Source organism: Carya illinoinensis, chromosome 5, assembly GCF_018687715.1.
Source record: "Carya illinoinensis cultivar Pawnee chromosome 5, C.illinoinensisPawnee_v1, whole genome shotgun sequence".
Taxonomy (NCBI): domain Eukaryota; kingdom Viridiplantae; phylum Streptophyta; class Magnoliopsida; order Fagales; family Juglandaceae; genus Carya; species Carya illinoinensis.
In genome coordinates this window covers 648,178-672,824 of record NC_056756.1, presented here as the reverse complement: position 1 = coordinate 672,824, position 24,647 = coordinate 648,178, and the positions used below count along the sequence as shown (strand labels likewise).

Below are 24,647 nucleotides of genomic sequence, written 5' to 3'. Positions count from 1 at the left end.
CATATATATATATATATCACTGCTACTCCCACCAAAAATTCGGTATCATAAAGTGTAAATCATTTTTTTCATTTTTAATCATTTAAAAATAATAATAAAATTTATAAAATTATTGTTAAATATTTTCTTAACCATTAAATAAAAATAAAAGCACTGATAGAAAATTTATATGGGAGTAGTGTTTCTCATATGAGAGATATTACTTATCATTATACACTTTACATTTTATATATTTTAATATTTTTTTATTAAAATAATTAAATTGTTTTACTTATCATCCATATACCACATATTTGTTATAACAAAAATGAAAATAAAATAAAATAAGTGTAATGTATGGTCTGTGTAAATGATAAATATAATTATTTTTCTTGTTAACGTTGTGTTTTGCACGCCTTTAGACCAAACTCTCAGTCGGGTCTTCAGTGTTGAGCCTGCAGGCACAAAAAAAAACATAGTGAGATGGGGACATAGTGGTGGTTGGAGATTCTTCGATGTCAAAATCAATATCGTCTTAAAGCAGAGTATAAGTAAGTAGAAAGTTCAGAAAGAGTTTATAGTATTTAGGGATCGGCTTATATACCTAATTTGTGGAGTCAAATACACATTCTCTGTATCAGAACTACTTGTTGCTTCCACAGTACCCTCAGTTAGATGTCATAAATACGATATGGTCTTCTATCTCATTTGCTTGGTGGCAAGTGTGATACATTGAATCTCACCTTCCTCGTTACTTGCTGTCAGGGGATTAAGAGTTTCCTCGTTAGATGTATCGTCTAATCGCACGTTTAAACTCGTTGGAGCTAAGTGGCATAGGGAAGAGCTAGATCAGTGTATCCCTTGTTCCCCTTCCTTTTGGGTTTGGGGGCGTTTTGTGGGCCGATGGGTTACTAGTTGTCTCGAATTTGAGCCTACGCTCCTGAGTCTCAAGCTCGGAAAAAATCCCCTTGCCCTTCTCATATATATATATATATATATATATTAGGAAACGCAACGTCCTTCGGACGTTTGCCTAGTGACGGACATAAATTTGGTTGTTAATCAAAGAAAATGACGAAAATAAAAAATTGTATAACCTTTCACACTATGTTGTAAAATAAATATTAATAAAAAGAAATCTAAGAATTTTTGTTGAACGAGAAGATTATAAATGTTAAATGTTGTGGATGTATGCAATAGAAGTTTAAAATATTCTGGTTCGATAATCTGCCATATTGTTTTGTAGAATATAACAAGTATTACTACAATATTGGTATATAAATTTTTATACATATATGTTTGTATAAAAAAGTCAACACTGGAAATATATTTGTGATGCAATGGGTCATAATTCAAACAAATTAATATTTACTCAATTCAAACAGATCGACGTTTAGTTTTATAATCATTTAGAGGCTCACATAGTCAGTCAATATAATTTTTAACACCTATGTTGGTCTCGGAAATGAATAAGAAAATTACTTTCGAAGTGTGACAAAGTAATTTTACAATTTGAGAACAATTAAACGGAAACTACCTTTTACATATGGCTTTCAATGATAAATTAGTTATTTCCCATTATTCAAATTGTAGTGCCTAACAACACTAATTTAAAACCTTATGCTTTATTATAACTCTACTTGTCTATTATGCAACTGTCTTTCAATCATATTTATCTGCCTCTTACTGATATACCCTATTTAAATGCCTTATGAATTCAGGTAAATCCTCAATTTTAGTATGATAAACATTTAGCAATTAGTTTCTAATTAAGGGTCATTTTCACAAGTTTTGAACCCAGGTGAACACAATGAATAATCTTTCCAAAAAAAATTTAAACAAAGCAAAAGATAACCCAATAAATCATCATTTGAAAAGTTAAAATAAATTTCAAAATGAGAAAAAAATAAACGCGACATATTAGACAGTAAAGAAGTTCGAAAGTAAAGAAACAAACTTAAAGTTTATATACAAGATAATGTCTCATTTAAGTATATAATTATACATATAGTGTCTCATTTAACAAGATAGTTATATATATAATTATACATATAATTATACAAGATAGTGTCTCATTTAACAAAAAAGGATTTAGAGTATCTATAATGCAACTTAATTTATAGATTCAACAGAGAGAACATTGAGATTGTTCTGTCATAATTGTCCATATCGATTCATCTCTGCGCACAAGTGTATAATCCATTCTTTTTCTAAAAGTGCAGTTGCAATATTTGCTAGATATGGTAAATATTCCTATAATAATGAAAAAATATAGAACATAATGTAATAGATTTTTTTTAATAAATTTATAAAGAGAATTTTTACCTCGCTTGTGTGCTCTAATAGATCAACTGCTGTCGAATTCAGAACTTCTTCTGCCACCAATCCAAAGGCAACAACTGCTATACATCCTGTGTCATCTTCTATTTCCAAATATGCTCGAGAACTATAATTAATGAGAATATTATTATTGCATAATTTTTATAATTATTATTTTATATTTATTATGTAAAAAATGATAATTTAAACTATTGAAGTAAAATTTTTACCACGGTTATCCAATGCTCATATTTTTACAATTGTTACACAAGAATTTTTCATTATAATCATATCCAGTTGCTTTATTGCAGTTGACACAAGACAAATAGTAGAACGGTTGATGCAAGTCGAGCAGTAAAAATTTTGCTTTAACTGTAAATATCGATTTCTGCATTAAAAATGAAAAAATAAATTTGTAGTTATGAATGTAGCAATAAAATGAATTTAAATAGAATGAAATAATTTAGTTTTAAAAAAGAAAATTATACCATCATTGTCTCTGCAGAATCTATAATTTCAGCAATTTCAGAAAATTTTGTCATTGTTTGCATGGCATTGCTTGAACTCGATCCTGTTGATGTATTGAAACCCTTGGCAATGATTTCTTGTAGTAATGCATCATTTTGGGTTGCCTTAAAAAATTATATTAATAATTAAAGCAATGTATGTAATAAAAAAAGTTACATTTATAATTAAAACGATGTTCGTAATAAAAAAACGATAATATATGTTAAAATTATACAATATTATTTCATAATGAATGAAACAATAAATAATTTAGATTTTATAAAATTAATTATTGAAATAATTATTTTAAAAAGATAATTTACCATGTACGTAACGAAACCGCAGCTGGTAAAAGAGGATCGATGGTAAACATGCTCGTCTGTTATGATGATAAAGATAGACCTGTATTATAAATATGTGTTAACAAATATATAAATACATGATAAATAATCAACAAAAGTATTATTTTGAATGAAAAATACCATTATAAGAACCAACTTTAATTCGCATTTTGAGAATTATTGGTTTTGTTGCAATGATGTTTGAAATTTGTTGGCATTCATCATCAACCAATCGAGCCCACATTGTTAAACTTAAAGGCTTAAGGCTATACAAATTAGAAATAGAATTAAGTTTGTAATAATAATAATATTATAATATGTTAAATAAAAAATACTATAAATGTAATTAGAGATATGCTTAAACCTCTCATCAATTAGTTGTATATCTTGAACTGTTATCTTTCCATTAACAGTGTTGACTTCTCTGGGTGGCATCATTTGGATTGCAATAGCTAGAATCTCTATTTCAACAAAATATTTTTCGTTAGTTCGTAATGAAACGAAAGTATATAAATATATATAATAATTATTTATATAATCATTACCTATTTCAGAATCAGTATCCTTATAAGCGTCAAGCTCATTAAAAGGGATGATATTGTACTTCGGAGCCTTTAGCACTGGTTCGTCATCTTCAACATTTTCAATAATTGTCTTCGAATTGATGATCCATTGATATTCATGTGATTCGATTTGGTGTCTTGGATCTATTGTTTTCACATATGCATTGCCTATCTAATAAGATTGAAAAACCTGCAATGTATCATCGCGCAGATCGATATCTTTACTAAATATTACTGCTTGTAAACGATTTTCCTATAAAAAAGAAATTAAAGAATTAATCAATTGAATTTAAAGAAATAAATATTTATATATTAATAGTAAATATAATATAATAAATACAATAAGAAAATATGTTTGTAGATTAAAATGTATAAAATATAATAAATACAAAATGATTCATACCTGAGGATCTATCAATGTGAGGTTCTGATATCTTGTTATTGAGTTTCGTGCAATCATTTTTGGAGATTTTTCTGCAACGAGCATTTTTACTTTCCAATTTTTGGTAGCTGGAGTAATGTCATTGATTGATACATAAACAGTTCGCATATTTGCTGTGCTTACAAATTAGAATATAGAGAAGTATTATTATATATATTATAAACTGTATAATATAATTAGAAAAACAATAGAATGTATAAATGATAACAATATTTGAAAAACATCAACTGAGCAAACTAAAAGAAATATTAAATATGACTATTTATATAGGATTATAATGAGTTTGTTATTTTTAAAAAATCTTTATACACAATATTTTTTGTACAATTTTTTTCATAGTTATCAATTGTAGTTGGTCTTATAAGAATTTTTACTAAATTGGCAGTTTTCGCTCTTGATAATGCTACATATAATTGTCCATGAGAAACTACTAGTTCAGGTAAATATATTTCGACAGAATTTAATGTTTGTCCTTGTGATTTATTTATTGTCATTGTAAAACTTAATTTGATAGGAAATTGTGTTCGTTTAAATGGAAAACCATTATTTTCATTTATAAATGGTAAGAATTGAATTCTGGGTATAAAAACTATTTTCCCTTTGTGATGACCAACTGAAATTTTTGCATCAATAACATTACGATTAAAATTACAACAAATTAATCGTTTATCATTGCATAAACCTTCTGAAGGATTTATATTTCTAGGTAACATGATGGGACAATTTTTTTTTAGCAATAATTCATGTGGTGGCAATCCATTTGGTGTTAAAGTGTTTAAAAAATCTTTCATTACACCTTGTTCAGATGTATCAATTGTTTCATCGAAATTATAATATCGCACCATATCACCAGGGAATTTTTCAATGATTATGGCATTTATTTCATCAACTGAGTGATTTTTTGGTGTTAATATAGCTATATTTGTCATTCCAATTAAATTGTTTAAATAATTTGATATGTCTTCAAAAATAGCTTCTAATAAACAATTTAAAGATTCGGCATCATTGTTATATTGAATAAGCATTTCTACTGAAATTTTGATCATATCGTTAACAATAATTGGTTCATTACAATTACCAACTTCAATTAAATAACAACAAAAATCAGGATCCAATCTAGATCTCATATTTTCTGTTAATTTAATCTTGATTAAAGAAGACCATAAAGGAGAACGAGCTAAGCTTGCATCAATTTGTTCTTCTTTTGTGCTTTTTCGAATTACAGGTAATACTTGACGAAAATCTCCGCAAAAAACAATAACTTTTCCACTGAAAGAAAGGTTTGTATCATTTATATCTTGTAACATCTTGTCCACTGCCTCTATGGAATGTTTTTCAGACATAGGTGCTTCGTCTCATATAATTAATTTTGCAAGACGCAATAATTCAGCAAGAGTTCATTGTTTGCTAACATTGCATGTACTATTTTTTTCTATATTCAATAGAATTTAAAAGTGTGAATGTGCAGTTCGGCCTCTAGGTAAAATTGATGAAGCAATACCAGATGATGCAGTTGCAAGTGCTATCATATGTTTTGATCTAATTTCAGTAATAAGTGTTTTGTATAGAAATGTTTTTCCAGTGCTAGCAGGACCATCAATAAAAAATTCAGGAGGTTTATTGAGAAGTAAAGTCTCAAGAATTAATTCATATGCATGTTTTTGTTCAGAAGTTAAATGATTTGATGCAAGCAGATCTTCTTGTGGAATTGTAAGAGTTAATTCATCATCAATTTCTTGATATCTAAATTCTTCATCGTCAGAGAATATATTAATTGAAGCAAGATGATACATATTTATATTCTTTCCCATTAATTCAAGCGTAAAAGAGATGTTTTGTAATACCATTTTTTTAATATTTTCTGCTGTTGTATTTGTTAAATAAAAATTTGCAGACATTTCTTTTTCAAATCGTTCCCAAAGTTCTTTTGGATTTGTAGGATTACAATATACTAAAATTGTTGCAAAAAGACGTCTTAAACTATTTGACATTTGGTATAAACAAGCTTCTTCTAAACATTCTTCTAAACTACTATTTTTGTTCAATAAACCATGTAAATTAGCTGCTTCACGAAATGTGGGCACAACAATACCATTAACTGTTTTTAAATTTTCAAATGATTTTGCCCCTCTAATGTGGTTCAATAATATTCGCAAGTAATATCTTTCACCTTCAATTGGATTTGCACTAACAATTTGGCCTATAACATTTCTTTTTTTTTCTTGGAGTCCAAATTTTATATTGTTGATTCCAAACGAATTTTTCAGAAAATTCTTTGTACAATAAATTACGTGCATTTTGATCAATTTGATTTGTTAAAAAGAATTCAGTTAACATTGATTTTGTTGACAAATCTGAATTTAAAATGTTGTTTAAGTTTTCATGTGCACGAAAAGTTACTAAATGTTGATTTTCAAGGTGCAAATGTAAACTATAAACTGATGGATACATTTCGTTAAGTGCAAAACCATATATTCTCCATGTAGCTTCAGGTGATGTAATCCATCTACCTGATTGAAATTGTTCAATTTCATCAATTTGTTGGTTATTTTCGTCGTTAATTAAATTGAAAGCGATACGATCATGTCATTTGTAAATATATTTATACAAATATTTGACAGCTTTGATTGTAGAACAAATTTCAACATTTATATAACAATTAAATTTTGAAAGAAGATATGGATTATATGGTACAACCCAACTATTATCTAAATTTTGCCCTCTAACTTTCACAATTGTTTCGTCATTAGAACGTTTGTATAATGGAAAACAATCAATTCCAATAGTTGTTTTAGATGTAAATTTTTTGGGATATTGATTTTTGCAAATTCCATTTTTTTTTCATACATATATTAGTTGGATTTAATATTCCGCAAGGACCATGCATTATATGTTTAACAACAGTTTTATATAAGTGTACATTTTTTATTTTATCAGGTATTTCTGCTGAAACAATTTCATCGAAAGATTCAGGTGCATAAATTCGCCAATCTTTTTGTAGTATTATTAAGAAATGAACATGTGGTAAGCCCATTTTTTTATGTTCAATTGTGTAAACATATGCTGCAACTTTACCAAAAATTTATTGTTTAAATAATTCATTTTTTAAATCTTCTAATTTTGTTTTAAATATTCGTGCAATTAAATTAGGACGATTCTGAACTTCTTTGTGTGGTTTCAATTCATCTAAAATTTCTTTCCAACTTGGATTACATGTCATAGTTAAGAAAATATCAGGTTTTCCAAAACATTGAACTAATATCATTACTTCCATATATCTCTTGCGCATATCTCTTGGACCTCCAATAAAAGATGAAGATAAGATAATTCGTTTTCCAATTTTGGAGACATTAGTTTCTTCAATTGAAATACTATCAACAATACCTTGATATATATCTGATCTAATTTCTTGTTGTTTTGAACGAAAATAATTTAATCTTGATGTTTCAATTTTAATATACATGTCAACAACAAATTGTTGTAATAAACGACCAGATAATAATAAAATTAATTTGTTATGTTGTCTTATTTGTAATTTGAAACAATAATATTCACGGCATGAAATTGTTGGTTGTTTCTTCTTCTTCTTCGAAACAATTTCTTCATTTCGAAATAGTTCCTCTGCATTATTTAACTTGTGTAGATCATTTAGTGTTGATATTTGATTGTTTAGTAATATTGTTCCTTTTTTTATTTTTTCGATTCCTTCATGCCAACCAAGAGGAAATAATAATGGATATTGTAGTGGATCATAACAACCAAAATAATATTGAACAATATGATTTTGACTTGTATGACTAAAAACAATAATATTTCGATTTGTTTCTTCTGCATAATTGTCAGATTCAGTCCAAATAGTTGCAACTTGTGATACTGACGGGGTATTATAAACACGTTGATCTAATCCAACGTATGATCTTATGTGAATTACATGATTTTCGAGATTTGGAATGTTGCTCAAACTTCGAAAAAAATGACTATATGGATTAACTTTGAGTATAGTTATTAATTGACTAATAATAGAAACATTTAATCTTTCTGCATCATTAACACGATTTTCTAATTCATGTTCAGTATCATAGATGTATAGTTGCAAGTACAAAGGACATCCATCTTCAGGAATTAAATCATTAATGTAATGATAGATTTGTCCTTGAACTCTAAATGTATAAATTCCTCTGTTTCTTCTACATAAATTTGTATCAAACTTAACTCCAAATGATGTAAAGACAAATTTATTATTATATGTACCCACATATGTACCAAAATTTTCAGATTCATTTGAATTAGAAGTAAATAACTGATAAAGTTCATGTGATGACCCGTTTTTTAGTGTATTTTCGCTGAAATATTTGTTTTTATTTTAATTAATATATTAGCTATTTATTTTAATTTTTTCGCGTTTTTAAAATTGGTTTTCAATTTAATTTAGTTTATTTGATGTTGTGTTTTATTTAGTTGTTTTGTGGTTTTTAATCTTTTTGGCGGGTTAGTTTTGCTTCCCGAAATGAGGATTGGACCTCATCTTTTCCCTACATCTTTTCCCTTTTTCCTTTCTTTTTCTTTTTCCTTTTTCTTTTTTTTCTTCTTCTTTCTTTTTTTTTTTCTTTTCTTTTCTTTTTTTTCTCTCTTTTTCTCTCTCCCCGATCGGCTTCCCCCCCCCCCCCCCCCCCGAGCTCTCTCTCCTCCCTCTCCCCCCCACGTCGTCCCTCTCTCTCCTCCAGCCCAACGCCGTCCGGCCACCAACCGGACCCCCACCAGTCCCATTCTCTTCCCCTCCCTCCGGTGCGCCTCCCCACCGAAAACCACCCCCAACCGGCCGGCCATTTGGCCGGAAAAAGCCCAACAAGCCTCCACGGATTTCACTCCGATCCGCCGCCGTCGCTCCACCTCCGGCCACCATTTCTTCACCACTTCATCACCGGTCCCTTGCCGTCCTAACCCACCCATTTCCGGCCTCCAACGACCACCGGAGCAGCTCCCACGAGCTTGTTTTCCGATTTGCTCTTTTTGGCCATTTCCGGCCATTCCGCCGCCACCCACGGCCGTCCGTCACTTCCATTAGCTTCACAACCATCCCTTGACCATCCCCCATCAATCTCGTGTCCTAGTTTGTCCCCGTTCAAAAGTGGGTTTTTCGGACCCACGGCCACAGTGAATTTTCACTGTGACGTTGCTGTTTTTCCGCCGTTGCAACGCCGCTTGTTTTCTAAAATTGCCATATAGCGCTGTAAGTATTTTCCAAACCCTATTTTCAGATTTTAATATATATTGCTCATTCAATTTATTTACTGTTGTTGGTTGTTGATTCCGGACTGAGTCCGAGGAGTTTCGGGGGTCGGATGGATGGAGGACGGAGTTGTCTGTTTAATTGATTTATGTTGGTTGGTTATTTTATTATGCATTGATTTGGCATTTCATGGTGCATGCATGTGTGTTTTTGTCCACGTGTGAAAAGCCTGTGTATTGGCGTGAGTGGCTTTACGGGTGCGTGTGTATCACGAGCCCAAGCCAGGATGGGTTATTATCTCGGTGGAGCTCCTCTGGTCACTCGGGAGCGGAATAAACTGAGTGATGTCCCCTGAGTTGTCGAGAGAGATGACGGGAGCGGGACTAGGGGATGCTTGGCTACGAACGCGCCGGGCGCGGAACCGGGCATCGCCCTACTCACCGACTCCGTGGCCCTTCGCTGGCGAGGGCTAGAGGATGCTTGGCTACGCACGCGCGGGAGGCGCGGAATTGGACATCGCTCGTTAGGTGTCACATGGGTGGTGGTACTCTACGGTGTGACACCGGAGCCAGGGTGTGCGGGTGACCCCTAGGGGAGGTCATGGTGCATACGGTTAAAATTGGATAATGGTTTATGAGGCCAAATTGGACTTTTGGCGTGGGCCAGATGGACTTCTGGCGAGATATTGGGCCAAATGGACTTTTGGCGGCCAAATGTGACTTTTGGCGTGTTTTTCAGAAATGATATGCTTTTGGGCCAAATGGGTTTTTGGCGTGTGTGGAAAACTTGGGTTTTTATGGGCTTTGTGCATTGGGCATGTTTCATGCATTTATTTGAGTTTTATGTGTTTTTATCTGGTAGTGTTTGGGTTTTACTTACCTGCGGTACCATTCGTGGTTCCGTAGCTTTTGGTACAGAGTTAGAAGACGAAGAGGAGGAGGCTGAGCCCGAGGATGCGGCTCCGCCGGGTTGCTGATGCTATCTTTTTATTTGTTTAAAACTGTATTTGTGCTTGTAATATTTTATGTACGTAGGTTTTAAACAGCTTGTATTACGTTAAGAGAAATTCTGGTACTTAGTTTGACTTTCGTTATCCGCTGCGTGTTTCTCTGTACACATCTGTTGCCTTGCACACACTCGGCACCCGTCGATGGGATGGTGACCCGGGTTGTCACCATCCGGACGTCTCAATTTCCCCGTGTTCGGGCGTGGGGATTTTGGGGGCGTCACAGTTCATTAGGAACTTGACTAAAAGCTAACGATATGGTTCCATCAGCACAACAAAAACCATTTGGTTCATGATAAAATTTTTTTACTCCACAATATTTACATGACGGTACCAATGGTAAATAATTTAGTTTAAGAATCGTACTGTGTAATATTTGTCTAAAACAAGGAGATCTTCTTTGTCGTTTTCTTATATTAAAAAAATAAAAAATAAAATTATTAAAGATAAAATATTAAATATTGATGTAAAAATTAACGAAAAAATGTGTTAGTTTGTACATTACCTAAATTGAAAGTTGACGTTCTTTCAAAATTGAATTCGTCTTCATTTAAATAATTAAGCTATAAAAATATTTTTTAATATTTATTAAATAGAATGACAAAAGAATTGAGGGAAATATTTTTTTTAGTAAGAAATAGTTACGAATGAACCTGATGGGTCTATACTGAAATTGAGGTATTGTTATGAATGCTAATTTCAGAGAAGTTGATATTCAAAGGCGATCCAATCTCTCTTATACAAATCCCTTCATTGTTGTTTGAAGTGGGAGAAAGGACATTCTGAAACTGTCTTTGCCTTCACATTTCATTATGTCGAAGATTTTTCAATTCAGCATATCTCTTTCTTTCTTTTCAACGGATCTCTTATATTTTTTCGTTCGATTGGGTACTATACCAATTTTTTCTTGGTGGATTATTTTCCCTCTCTTCTGGATTTATTCATAAAAGAAGTTAGATAAAATAAAAAAGAAAATTATGTTAATAATGTTTAAGTATATTTTTGCATTTAATAATATTGTCTTACCAGTCGACATAAAGCTATGAAAAATTTTAAATTCTGTGTTGATTTTGGAGCGTAATCTAAAAAAAATTGAAAATATATCAAAGATGTGAATAGATATATACATATGGCAATATATATGCATAAGAAATATCATAAACATTTATACTACAAATAAAATAAGAAAATAATTAATTCAAAATAATTGCTCATATATCATATTAAATGGATCAAATAAGATAACAAATCTTAAAATAAAATAAATGTATGAAAAGAAATGAAGCGAATTGATACAAACCAGATTGATGAACAATCAAATAAAACCAACAACACAAATCTGTAAAAAAAAAACATACATAAAAAAATTCTAACAATAAAAAAAAGATGATATAAATAAATTCTAAAAATTCAATAAATTACGTGCCAGTAATTATAAAAAACATTCAGTCAAGCCCACCTCACTATAAATAAAATTCTACAATAATGCAAATTTTTAATTTTAAAACAATTGTGTGAATTCTTATAATTAAATGTTTGTTTGAAAGCAAATAATAAAAAATTACTTTATTTATTAATCATGCTATCATTTACATTATTTCTAAATAAAATGGAAAATTTTTACAAATTATGTGTGAACAAAAAATGATAAACATTATTATTAAATTTGCAATAATTATTAATGTATAAATTAAAACAAATCAAATTAATATCATCAATTTATTTTAATTACAAGCGAATTTATATGAATATAAAAAAAATTAAATAATGTTTTTTCAAATGAGAAATAAAAATGAACATACCAGGAAGTGAAGCACAAACAGAGGAATAACGTGAGCACAGTGAATTAATAACAACCAGATTGATGAACAGTCAAATAAAAGCAAAGCACAAATCTATAAAAAAAAACATACATAAAAAAATATTTTAATGATAAAAAAAATGATATTAATAAAATATATAAAAGATAAAAGATAAAAAGCTATAAAAAACTACAAAAAATGGAAATGCTATTTTGTTTTATTTTTTATTATAATATTTGTGTTAATAAATTAATGTTTATGAAATTTTTAAAATTTTTCAAACAAATTTTTAAAATAAAGAGACTAAGTAATATATTTATGTATAAAAACTTAATAACCATAACTTTGAAGTGATTAGTGAGCAAAATGGTAATGGTGTTTTACTATTTGATTCCAAATAAACATTATCATTAAATTTACAATAATTATAATTATTCATGTATGAATTAAAAACAAATAAAATTTTACAACATTTCAAATTTTTTTTGATGTTTTAAATTCTTAATATAATTTTATGTAGAATTGATATATTAAGTAGAAAAATTTAAAACTTAAATTTAAGAGGAAAAAACACTTTAAATTTTTAATAAAATTTTATTTAAAATTTAGACATTAAGTGAAAAAATTTAAACGAACTATATACTAATAATACATAAGCAATGAAATTTTTTTATAAATATTATTATTAAATCTGTAATTAATCATCAATATATAAATCAAGAGAAATTAATCTGTAATTAATCTCTCTATTATTAAATATTTTAAGTAGAAAAATTTAAACCCTTTATTGTTAATGGTTTGATGTATATGAATTGATTTGAATTATCAATAAACTATATTTCTATATGTTATTAAGTTTTATGAATATAATTAAATATATAATGTTTTAATTTTAAACGTGGACATGATATTAATAAATCTAAATAAAGCACCTCATTAAGAATTTTTGAACTTCTAGAATACTAATAATAATGTTGGATAAATTATTAAAGTATAAATTAAATGGAATTAAATATTAATAGAACTATTATTTGTTTTATTAACCATAACCAATAATGTTAGTAAGGACATTGGCATCTTTATTAATTTCAAATTTGTTAATACTTTTATTTATTTAATAAAAATTAAAAAAACATTATTCAATAAATATTTATAAAAAAATTAAAAATTTTACTAAATAAATTATTACAATAAATAAACTTTTTATTAATGTTGTTTTTAATAACTTCATTGATAATATTATGAATATCAGATTTATTTTCATTATAATATTGTGTTTAATCCTAGTGATTAAAATGTCAAGTGAGAAAAATATCTCTCCACACTCAATCTCCACCATCCATACAAGCAAATGACTAAAAACTCAAGTTTTTGACCAAAAATTCAAGCCTCACCCCCTTACCCGTCGGTCTTATCCAGTTATCCAACAAAGAGACAAAACTTTTTCTCCATCTTCTATCTTCCGTTGATCTCATCTTCCATTTCTCTCCAAGAACCCAAAACCAACTCACATTCCTCTCTTCTTCTCCTCCCTTCTCATCTTCAACAAACCAGTTCTCCTCATCTCTCTCTCTCTCTCTCTCTCTCTCTCTCTCTCTCTCTCTCTCTCTCTCTCCATCTTCCTAGATATGCCCCTGCTAGCAACCCACCATGACTGGTGGTCCGTGGAGCTGTGTGTGTGGCCGGCGTGGCAACGGTGCTTGGTTGAGAAACAGGTTTGAACACATCTACAAAAATTTGAAGAGATCTGTTTTTGGTTGATTTTCTTGCGTTTATTTCAGATCTGTTTGTAAAAAGTTTATTCAAGTATTTTTTTGGTTGATTTTCTTGCTAAAAACATTTTAAATTCTTAATAAAGTTTTATGCAAAATTTACACATTAAATTTAAACGAACTATATACTAATACAAAACTAATGAAATTTTTTTATAAATATTATTATTAAATATGTAATTAAGTATCAATATATAAATCAAGACAAATAAAATTTTACAACATTTTTAATTTAATCTTTCACATTTTAAATTGTTTTATGATTTTTAAGTTGTATAATTTAAATTATGTGTTTTCTTGATATTAATCATTATTTTCATTTAAATTACACTCTAGTTTTAATTATTTTATTTTATGAATATTTAGTTGTAATGTTTTTATTTCACTTTTATTTATTTTTATTGTGTTTTTTCCTTTGTTAGCAGGAGTACGAAATAAAGAGACAGCGATCGCACGTGAATAACGCTGGAGATCACCCATGCATGCCAACTCGATAATCGATGATGGGATTCAAGACTTGATTTAGTTTATGACACCCATTATGGGAACCAACCACTCATGTGCCCACTGCCATTCAACTAACCCTTCGTCACTTCAGGACTTTGTTTCGATATAATATGTGTATATATATATGCACTTAAAATATGAGAAGACCGAGCCCTCTGTTTTTCCCCTTAGCGGTGTCGTATTGGCCATCAGGCCTTCTGGCTTTAAATCTTTCATTTCTTCTTCCTTCAGCCGCACACTTCCTACCTTCTTTCTTTTTCTTCTTCGTTTATTTCGTTTTCTTCTCCCCGGCCGCACGATAGCTTCTCATTCTCCTTCTCCTTCTCCATTTCTTTCAGTTTCTTCTTTGTTTTCTTTCTTCTTCCGTCTTCTCTGTCTGTCTCTCACAGATTTCTTCTTCTCTTTTCGTCTCTCTCTCAGTTTTCTTCTTCTCCTTTTGGTTTTTGCATTTCCCTTAGCACAGCTTCTCTTCTCTCATCTCATTTTTCTCTTCTCTTGTGTTTATTTTGTTTATTTTTTCTGAGTTTAGATCTATATTGTTGTTTATGGTTTTTTGCGTTTCTTCCTTGCGTTTTCTCTGTTTAGATCTATAGATCTATATTGTTTATGGTTGTTTATATACATGGAGATTTCTTGCGTGCGAGTTCATCTCATTTTCATATCTGTAGAATTTTTTTTTCTTTACATTTCTTCTATTTTTTTCTTGTTGTTTGGTGTTTGATATATATTACTTTTGTACCTTTTAGATATGTAGGATATTTTTTTCTTGCGATCAATCTTCCTGCTTTTACATTTTTTTGTTTGTTTGGTTTTTGTTTGTTTTTTATTTTTATTTTTGTTTTCTTGTTATTTTCCGTCTCTTCTCTAATGTTCTTCTCCTGCTTTATTTTTCCTTGCGTTTCAGATGTACAATTTTTTTTTCTTGCGCTTCAGCTTTGTATTTTTCAGATCTGTATAATAAAAAAAAAAATTTCTTGCATTTCAGATCTGAATAATAAAAAGTTTTTTTTTTCGAGATCTGTGTTTTTAGGGTTTTTTCGTTTCAGATCGACGTTGTTTTTTTCCCTTCCGTTTCATTTCTTCCACTTTTTTTTTCCTCATGTTCTATTTCTGCCTTTTTTTATTAGGTGGTTATTCTGGGTTTGATGTGTAATAGCCCACTAGAAATTTAACGGTGAAATTTCTATTGACTTTAAGAATCTCGTGAAGACCCTATAAGTTTTCATGAATTTATTAATCGTATAGTTAATGTTATTACTCACTGTGGTATCAGGAGTGTGTTTTTAATTATTGGAGATAGTTAGAAAGTTTTATTTGGACACATGGAAAGATTTTAGCCACCTAACTCTTCCAAGTCTACTCCACATTTGGAAAATATCTTAAACTGATTTTTGTAGATATTATTGGATAGAATATTATGAGATAATCTTTTATAGATATTTTGGGTAGGAGAAAACTACACTCAACTCTCAACTCCAACCTTATCATCTTCCTTATCTCATCCATAAGTATCTCCAGCCATCACCCACGAACTTATCTTTATTTACACGTTTATTTAAAATAATATCAAACACTTTCTCTCGGACAGCTTTTAGGAGTTCTTTTGCACGCCCATTTCGAAGCTTTTGTAAGTGTTTTATCATAAAATCTCCTTCATATAAGTTGTTTCTTTTTTAGTCTAATTTACATGGATATCTTATTTGTCCCATTTGAAAATCATTTGGTCAGCCAAATATTATGTAAACTATAGAAATGTCATTCTGGGAGATAAACTGGAGAATATGTTATAGTTTGGAGTTTTTGACCAAGCTAATGGATAGATATTGGTCCGAAATTTTTATGAAGTATTGTTAACATGTATATATGACTATTGGTTGAGGATTTTTGCATGATTAAAAGTTTTGATGAAAGATTTTCTTACATTTAGAAACTTAGAAACTGGAAGAAGAAAAACAATTTTTGTTTTGAGAAAGTTTAACTCTTTGGTGGTCTAAACCTATTCTAATGACTTTGATAATTTTATTGGAGGATCCTAAACATCTTATATACATGTTATATTATTATTTTGAAAATATTTGATGTTAGTTTCAAAGATATGAAATTTTATGCAAAGAAATATTCAGATAAGCCAAAGTGTGGATGTTCTTGGCTAAATTTATGTTTTGGTTAATTTCTAACCATGTGATCTTGAATTAGAAGCTTATATATGTTTTAGGACATCTTTTTAAACCATGTGATGGTTTGGTTTGAATATCACATATTTATAAGTCATAAATCAAAATGTTGATCAAAACAAGTTAGAAAACAAAAATCAATGGAAATAACATATGAGAATTTCGGCCCTATGGAGTTTTAATAGTTGTGATTAGTTTTAAATTTTTATAAATTGATATTTGAATTGAGGATAAAATTTACATGATATATGTAAATTTTGGTAACATCTGGAGTTAGTATGCAAAATCCTTAAGTTATGGGTAAAACGGTCATTTTCCTACATGCAGAGAATAAAATGAAAATTTTACTCTTTAAGTTAGTATTTTTCATATTGTAATTTATTAGTGATTTAATGCTAACTTTTAGAATCACTAATTACAGTTCCTCGTGATCGCGCTTAAGGTTTTATAAGAAACGCGGAGATCGAGGTAAGTTAGTTTTTAACTTACTAGCAGTCTACTGTGTATGTGTGCTAAGTAAAGGAACTACAATGTATGTATGTATGTTATCATATATGTCATGTCATGCCAAGTTATCACGTAATTGTCTATTATACAGAATTTATTCTGTCATCAATTTTTATCTGTTACATAATATATTCTATCATGTATTACTGTACATTACAAGTATGTCATGTTAAATATATTGTCTATTATATGTTATGCCATGTTACGAAATGTTTCTATCTCAAGTTGGTCATGTATTTCAAGTTATGTTCAAATCACGTTATGTTATGTCAGGACTTCAGTCCTTTCGTATTCTAGTCATGTTTCATATTGAGTACATTCAGTTTGTGTAGAATATATGGGGTCACAACATCTGTGGAGTATGTATTTAACTGCATTGTGATGTATAGAATACATGGGGCCACAACAACTGTGGAGTATGTATTTACACGTAGAATACATGAGGCCACAACAACTGTGGAGTATGTATTTTTCATGTTAAGTCAAGTTTGCGTAGAATACATGGGGCCACAACAACTGTGGAGTATGTGTTTTTCATGTTAAGTCAAGTTTGCGTAGAATACATGGGGCCACAACAACTGTAGAGTATGTATTTACACGTAGAATACATAGGGCTACAACAACTGTGGAGTATGTATTTTTCATGTTAATTCAAGTTTCAGAGCAAGTTCATGTCAAGTCAAGTTCAGTTCATATTTCAATTTAAGTTGTGTCAATTATGCTATATTGTACGCTAAGTTATGCTTTAATTACTTATGAATTTGATTATACATTTATACTTTTACTGTCATCCATGCATCATTAGCCTGTGTGAAAATTTTTTGTTAACTTGCTGAGATTTGTAATCAAATCTCACCATGGTAGTCCTAACTACCATTCCCCCCGAATGATAGATCTTGTTACAGGACTTGAAAGAGGATCAGGAGCTGACCAACTAGACACAGTCGACTGAACGACGGTGCGTCGTTAATGTTAATATAGTAGTTAAATTACTACTTGTACGATGGAGTTGCATCTCCAGTACTTTTGGATCATAACTATTTTGGACTAGTGCTGTAATCTTAGTTATTCAATGGATCTTTATATATGAAGTATGTTTTAAGTATTTGGGATATTTTCAGTTTGGTGCATAATATTGCTAAAAAAAAAATTATTCGCTGCGAATATTGCATAATGTTAGATGCATGTTAGGAATATTGCATCTTATATGTCATGAACGGGGGCAGTTAACCTTGTGTTGCATGTCTCGACGCTTCAAATGTCCGTCTGATCCCAAACAGAATTTGGGGGCGTCACATGATGTATACCACGTTTCATTTCTGTTTGGTTTTTCTTTGTTTTTTTTTTAATTTTTGTTTTGTTGTTATTTTTCAGATCTGTATAATAAATTTTTTTTTCCAGAACTGTGTTTCTAGGGTTTTTTCGTTTCAGATCGAGGTTTTTTTTTTCCCTTCTGTTTCATTTCTTCCAGTGTTTTGTTTTCCTCACGTTCCATTTCTGCTTTTTTTTTTTTTTGTGGTTGTTCTGCATTTTATGTATACTACGTTTCATTTCTTCTATTTTTGTCCATGTGTTTGACGTATACTCCGTTTGTTGTCCTTGTGTTTCATTTCTTCTATTTTTTTTTTCTTGTTAGCTTTTGATGTATACTACTTTTGTTGTCTTGTTTTTCAGATCTGTCTTGCGATCGATATATTCCACTGTTTTATTTTCCTCGCATTCCATTTCTGCTTTTTTTTTTTGGTGGTTGTTCTTCTATTTTTGTCCATGTGTTTGATGTATAGTCCATTTGTTGTGCTTGTGTTTCATTTCTTCTATTTTTTTTTTCCTTGTTAGCTTTTGATGTATACTACTTTTGTTGTCTTGTTTTTCAGATCTGTCTTGCGATTGATATATTAGATCTGTATTTTTGGGATCTGTATTCGCATGCTTTTTCTCTTTTCCATTAAACTTTTTTTACTCTTCTGTTGTATTTCTTGTGATGTGTTTAGATTATCCGAACTTAATTTGCTTATAGCGTTTAATGTCTTTGTAGTTGATGGGTTTTTAAATAACAATTGTTGATGGGTTTGTTTAACTATTTTGTAATCTTCATGGAGGTGTTCTAATTTCATATATTTGTAATGTTTCCCCTCTTTTGTAATCTTACATGAGCTATTTCTTGCTTATAATCAAGTTTATTTATTTTTTTGTTGGGTTTGATTTGTTCTACTCTTTCGTTTCTTGTTCTTTGAATTTTGATTTATGTGACTTTTGTACTTTTCAGATCTATTGAACAAAAAATTCTACTTGGGATCTGTTTTCCTATACGTTTCTCCCCCACCAACATATCTCTACTTAGGTTAGTTTTTTGTTGTTGTTGGGTTTACTTCTGTATTTTCTTTCCTTTTACACACTAACTGTGTTTTTTATTTTATTTTATTTTATTTCTTGGTGTTCTCAGTAGATACGAGCAAATCAAAAGATGAATTTGTATGATGTGTTTGATTTTTTTGTTGGGTTTACGTTCTGTATTTTCATATGCATATGCATATTATCTAATTACTTACTGTAACAAATTTATTCATAGAATACAATTCATTCTTACAGTACTGAGAGAGAGAATAAGAACATATCTACAACTGCTGAGATTCAGATTAACGAGTAACTTGCTCCAGCGTATTTTTTTTTTGAAAGTTAGAATACAGACAGTAGAGAATAGAAGATACGGAATGAAAGACATTATTAACATTTAAATCTCAGATTCAATTTGTCAAACTAAGTGATAACCTTTAACCATAAAAAGACAATAAAATCAAGGTGGCTGAGCAAAACCTCACCAAGAACAACGAACCATTAAGGGGTAAAATTGGAAATAAAATAAGAAAAAGTAAAATTGTCGGTGTGAAGGTAAGAAGACCAAATTATCTGTCGGTAAAAGAAAATTAAAATGCAAACAACTGTAATTGTCAAATAAAGCTAAGGGTAAAATTAAAAAAAAAAAAGTTAGACGAAAATATTGTTGTTAAGCTATCGGCACTTTATATATACTTATAGATATTTACCGCAATTATTACCCTACTAATAAAGTTCACAAAAATCTATAAGATGGATCCTCCTCCTACCTTTTCACACACAAAACAATTTATTTCACCAATAAGATACACTAATTATTGCCTCATTAATTGAAAACAAAGTTGTTTAAGGTTTCCACCCTGTTTTCCTTTTATTTGTGACTTTTTGTTTAACTAATTAAAGTTGCATTTATTTCAACCAGAAAAATAAAAGTTGCATTTAAATCTTTCTTTGTGAACTACTATTTTTTCAAATGTTTAGTTGATGCACTAATAATTATCTGACAATAGTTTTTTTTTAATGTTTATCTAATAACACACATTGAAAATAATATTGAAGTATGAAGTTGTATTGATTTTTGTGTTTTATTTTAAAATTTATAAAAATTATAATGATTATATAAAAAATATAAAAGTTAAAAATTAATTAATTTTTTTATATTTAAGTAATATTTTAAAAAATTATGAAAATTTCATAAAATTAATAATCTCATCTCATCATTCAAACTTACTATGAATTTTTGAAGCCTCGTTTGTTTTCACAGATGAGATGAGTTGATAATAAAATTGAAAATTGAATAAAATACTGTTAGAATATATATTTTTAATATTATTTTTATTTTAAATTTTGAAAAAGTTAAATTGTTTATTTTATTTTTATTTTGAGATTTAAAAAAATTAAATTATTTACTTTATTTTATATAGAAATTTGAAAAAATTATAAAAATTTATAAAAATTATAATAATGAGATAAATTAAAATGAGTTAAATTAAGATGATTTGTGAAAATAAACCAAGCATAAATCTTATGTATTTTCTAAGGGGCATCCGCACTTCACATAAATGAATATGGACTTGACTGGGCCAGGACAGTTCCATCCTCACCATAGAGCACAAAACCCCGTCCAACCAAACATACAGGCCCATTCACTTCTGAAATGGTTTAAGAAACAATTTTTTTTTTTAAAAGGAAAAAGTATGTACAGCCGCAAACGCCGCCACGACTACTGCCACGTAGGCTCGAGGAAAAGCCGAACCTAGAGGCTCGGACATACACAGCTGGAGACAGCCTGTCACCAACAAAGTCCCACTCACACCTATTCCCCCAACTACGTTCTCTCTCTCTGTATCTCTCTCTCTCTCCGTCTCTCTCTGTCTCCCCCCCCCCCTCTCTCTGTCTCCCTCTCCCTCTCTCCATGCGAATTTGGGTTATCTGATCTCGTTCGACGCCCTTGGTTTTCCGCGGCTCGAGTTTAACAGATCAAGATTCAGCTCTCTGTAAGCTCCCAATTGATATAGTTTTTGTTCATTTCGGTAAATTTTCAGCTTCCAATTGTTGAAATTAGGGTTTTATATTGTAATCGATGCAATTTTTTTTTCCCATATCTTTCATGGTTATCTTGCTGATATTGTAGCTTACATGGTTTTCATGCTGACGAGTATGAGTTATTAATTTTAATATACATCTCATTATATATTTTTGCTTCTTGTCTGAGAGGCTTATATTTGATTTTATGCTATAAATCGTTACGTTCTGTTTGGTTGATCAGAAACGAGGGAATATAGGAGGAAATTATATTAGAAATTCCATTTTTTTTAATCCGATAAAATGTAATTTTTGTTGGTTTGTATCGAACAAGTGTTATTTTTCGTTAATGATGTATTTGATAAATGTAAAACAAAAAAAGGTGTAATGTGGTGGACGATATTTTTGTGTTTCTGTTTGTAAACGTCTGAATGAGATTAATAATCGTAACCAAATTACTTGAAGCGTAATTCGAATGGCATCTAATTGTTTGATAAGTTAATTTGAATGTTGTATCTATGAACAAAAAAGTTGATCAGAATTGTATCTTATCTAAATAATGCTTGCGAATAGAATTTACATGTGAGTTGTATTTGTGAAATTCTCACATTGAAATTGGCTTCTTTCATGATATGATTTGTGTTATTAAATTTTAGAAAATATTTTATACTAGCTTTTTTTATGGAGTTAGTGGTTGAATTCATAACGGTTTGCAGTTCTGTGGATTGTACCCGGCCCAACCATGAAGTTTGTGGAACCATTATTAGCATAACTACAGGTCAGGGCATACAGTTTGCAGGATAGTGTTTTGTTGGAGGAGTGCATAAGATATATGTAATTGAAATCATTGGCCATTTTTCCCGTTGATATTGTGTAATGGTGGACTAGTCTCAGGGTCTATAGAACGCTTATAAAATCTACCGATAAAAAAATGCATTTGTATGAGTGTGCTTAACAGTTAAAGGTTCAATCTTCACATGATGGTCCTTACACTCTGCTGGGTTTAGTTGATTATTATAATGCATGGTAGTAGTTTGCATTGAAATGAAGCACTCTTGATATTTTTTTGGGTAACTGGTACATTGATATAATGGATTTTTGGAATTCAGTTTTTTCGCATTAATCAAGTAGGTTGCTTAGTGAAATAACATTGGTTAATGTGTTTTCTGGAGGAATCTTATACTCTATACTCTTTGAAACATTATCTTGTATTTTCTATAAATTGCAGGAACATATAAAATCAACAATTGCAGAAGAGATTAGTTATTTTCTATGTTCATTTACGTTTATCTATTTTTTCTTTCCAGTCAATTTTCTTCTGTTGCAGATATTGTCATTCTTTTTATGTGGAATCAAATTCCTTTGGTCTTGTTCCCTGAATGTTATAATTCCAATAGTTAGTTGATATTTTGTTGTCTTGAGCAGAAATGAAAACTGTTCTATCCAGCAACCTGACAGACATTTAACTTTCCGTTTTTCCCTTTTCATATTCTCTGTTGGCTCATGGTTTTCTGTTTTCTATATTGTAGTTATTTCATGATATCCAGCTGTTAAGCCCAGCAAAACTATCGACTTTTTTGTGTGGATGGTTTTGCTTCTCTGATGCATTAACTTGGGCAAGGTGCCACCTGAGGGCTGTTGACAATGTTGCTGGATCATCATACTGAATAACTGATTGCTTATGGTTAAATTGAGGCCAATGAGAATCCTCTGGTTTTACTTTGGAAGCTGTTTCTATTTTTCTCCTTAATTCTGGAGAGCAAGCATATAATCTACTAGGGAACTGTTTCGTATCCATGCTGGCTGAGAGCATGCGTGGAATTTGTGCTTCGGGTAATGCCCCTGACGAGATCTTCTGCCGATGCATTCGGTGTGGTGACAATTTGTCTAGTTGCTCTGTTGATTACTCTCGGTTTGCTATGCATCATCTACTCATTTTACTTCCGGTCTCGTATTCGCAGCCGAGGTTGCATTCAACTTAGCTATTTTAGTGGTCCTTGGATAATCCGGATTACATTCATCTTGTTTGTGATCTGGTGGGGTTTTGGTGAGGTGATACGGTTAAGATTTTTAAGAAGCTCACTTAACTTGAAATGGCAGGAAACTGCATGCAAAGGTTACATTGTATCAAATCTGGGGTTTGCAGAACCTTGCCTGTTCCTCACACTTGTGTTTCTCCTTCGCGCCCCCTTGCAAGAGACACAGTTGGGAATCCTAAGCCGAAGATGGAATGGGAAAACAGCAGGTTGCGTTCTTCTTTACTGCCTGCCAGTGTTCATCCTTCAGCTCTTTGTTATTTTAATTGGACCTCAGTTAAACAAGGATAAGAGTTACCTGATAAAACTGCCCGATTATTTTATGAGTACAGCTGTTGCTTCTAGTCCGGAAAAAACTGATGATATAGCTCTCTGTACTTATCCCTTACTAAGTACCATATTCCTAGGGATTTTTGCAATGATCCTTACTGCCTACCTGTTTTGGCTGGGAAGCCGGATTTTGAAATTGGTCATCAACAAGGGCTTGCAGAAGAGAGTTTACACATTGATATTCTCTGTTTCAAGCTTCCTACCATTGAGGGTTCTTTTTCTTGGTTTATCTGTTCTGTCTGAACCAGAGCATTTTCTGTTTGAAACTCTTGTTTTGCTGGCATTTCTTGCCATTTTATGCTGTGCTGGGGTGTGCATATGCATGCTTGTGTACTTCCCAGTTGCAGATTCTTTAGCCTTGGGAAATCTACGGGACATAGAGGCTAGGAGAAGGGTTGATGATGATCACAATGATACCATTTCTCTTATCGCTAATAACCAGAGTCATCTTGAAGAAAGCGGTGGAATCAGTCCCAGCAGGAATTCTGATGCCTCAACAAAGCGTGGATCAATATCTTTCCGGACTTTTGAAAAAGATGGGAATTCGACAGGGGCATTTGTAGAGCTGAGTCTCTTTTCTCCTAGTCAGGATGCAACCCCACCAGGGTCGCCTCCGCTACTTGGCTGGCCAATGCGTGTTCCTGGACCCTAGAAGCAAGCGAGCGAGAGACCTCATACGTGGTGAACATCAATTTTGTGATAAAAGAAAAACTGATTGTAAAGAGTGTAGCTGAAATAATGATTTTCAATTCTTGGTTTGTTTTCTAATTTTA

The 24,647-nt window shown here is 30.7% G+C and overlaps 1 protein-coding gene across 3 annotated transcripts; it reads left to right on the top strand.

Annotated features, from left to right (window-relative positions):
• Nucleotides 1–21,323: 21,323 nt before the first annotated feature.
• LOC122311003 lies at nucleotides 21,324–24,647 on the top strand. 3 transcript variants are annotated; one of them, XM_043125333.1, is made up of 3 exons: nucleotides 21,348–21,480; nucleotides 22,225–22,286; nucleotides 23,038–24,647. In XM_043125333.1, the coding sequence occupies exon 3, from the start codon at nucleotides 23,345–23,347 to the stop codon at nucleotides 24,524–24,526; it is 1,182 nt and encodes a 393-aa protein (XP_042981267.1). In that variant the 5' UTR covers nucleotides 21,348–21,480; nucleotides 22,225–22,286; nucleotides 23,038–23,344; the 3' UTR covers nucleotides 24,527–24,647. The 3 variants fall into 3 exon arrangements, with proteins under 3 accessions (XP_042981266.1, XP_042981267.1, XP_042981268.1); XM_043125332.1 differs by lacking the exon at nucleotides 22,225–22,286 and having other exon boundaries at nucleotides 21,324–21,480; XM_043125334.1 differs by lacking the exon at nucleotides 22,225–22,286 and having other exon boundaries at nucleotides 21,360–21,516.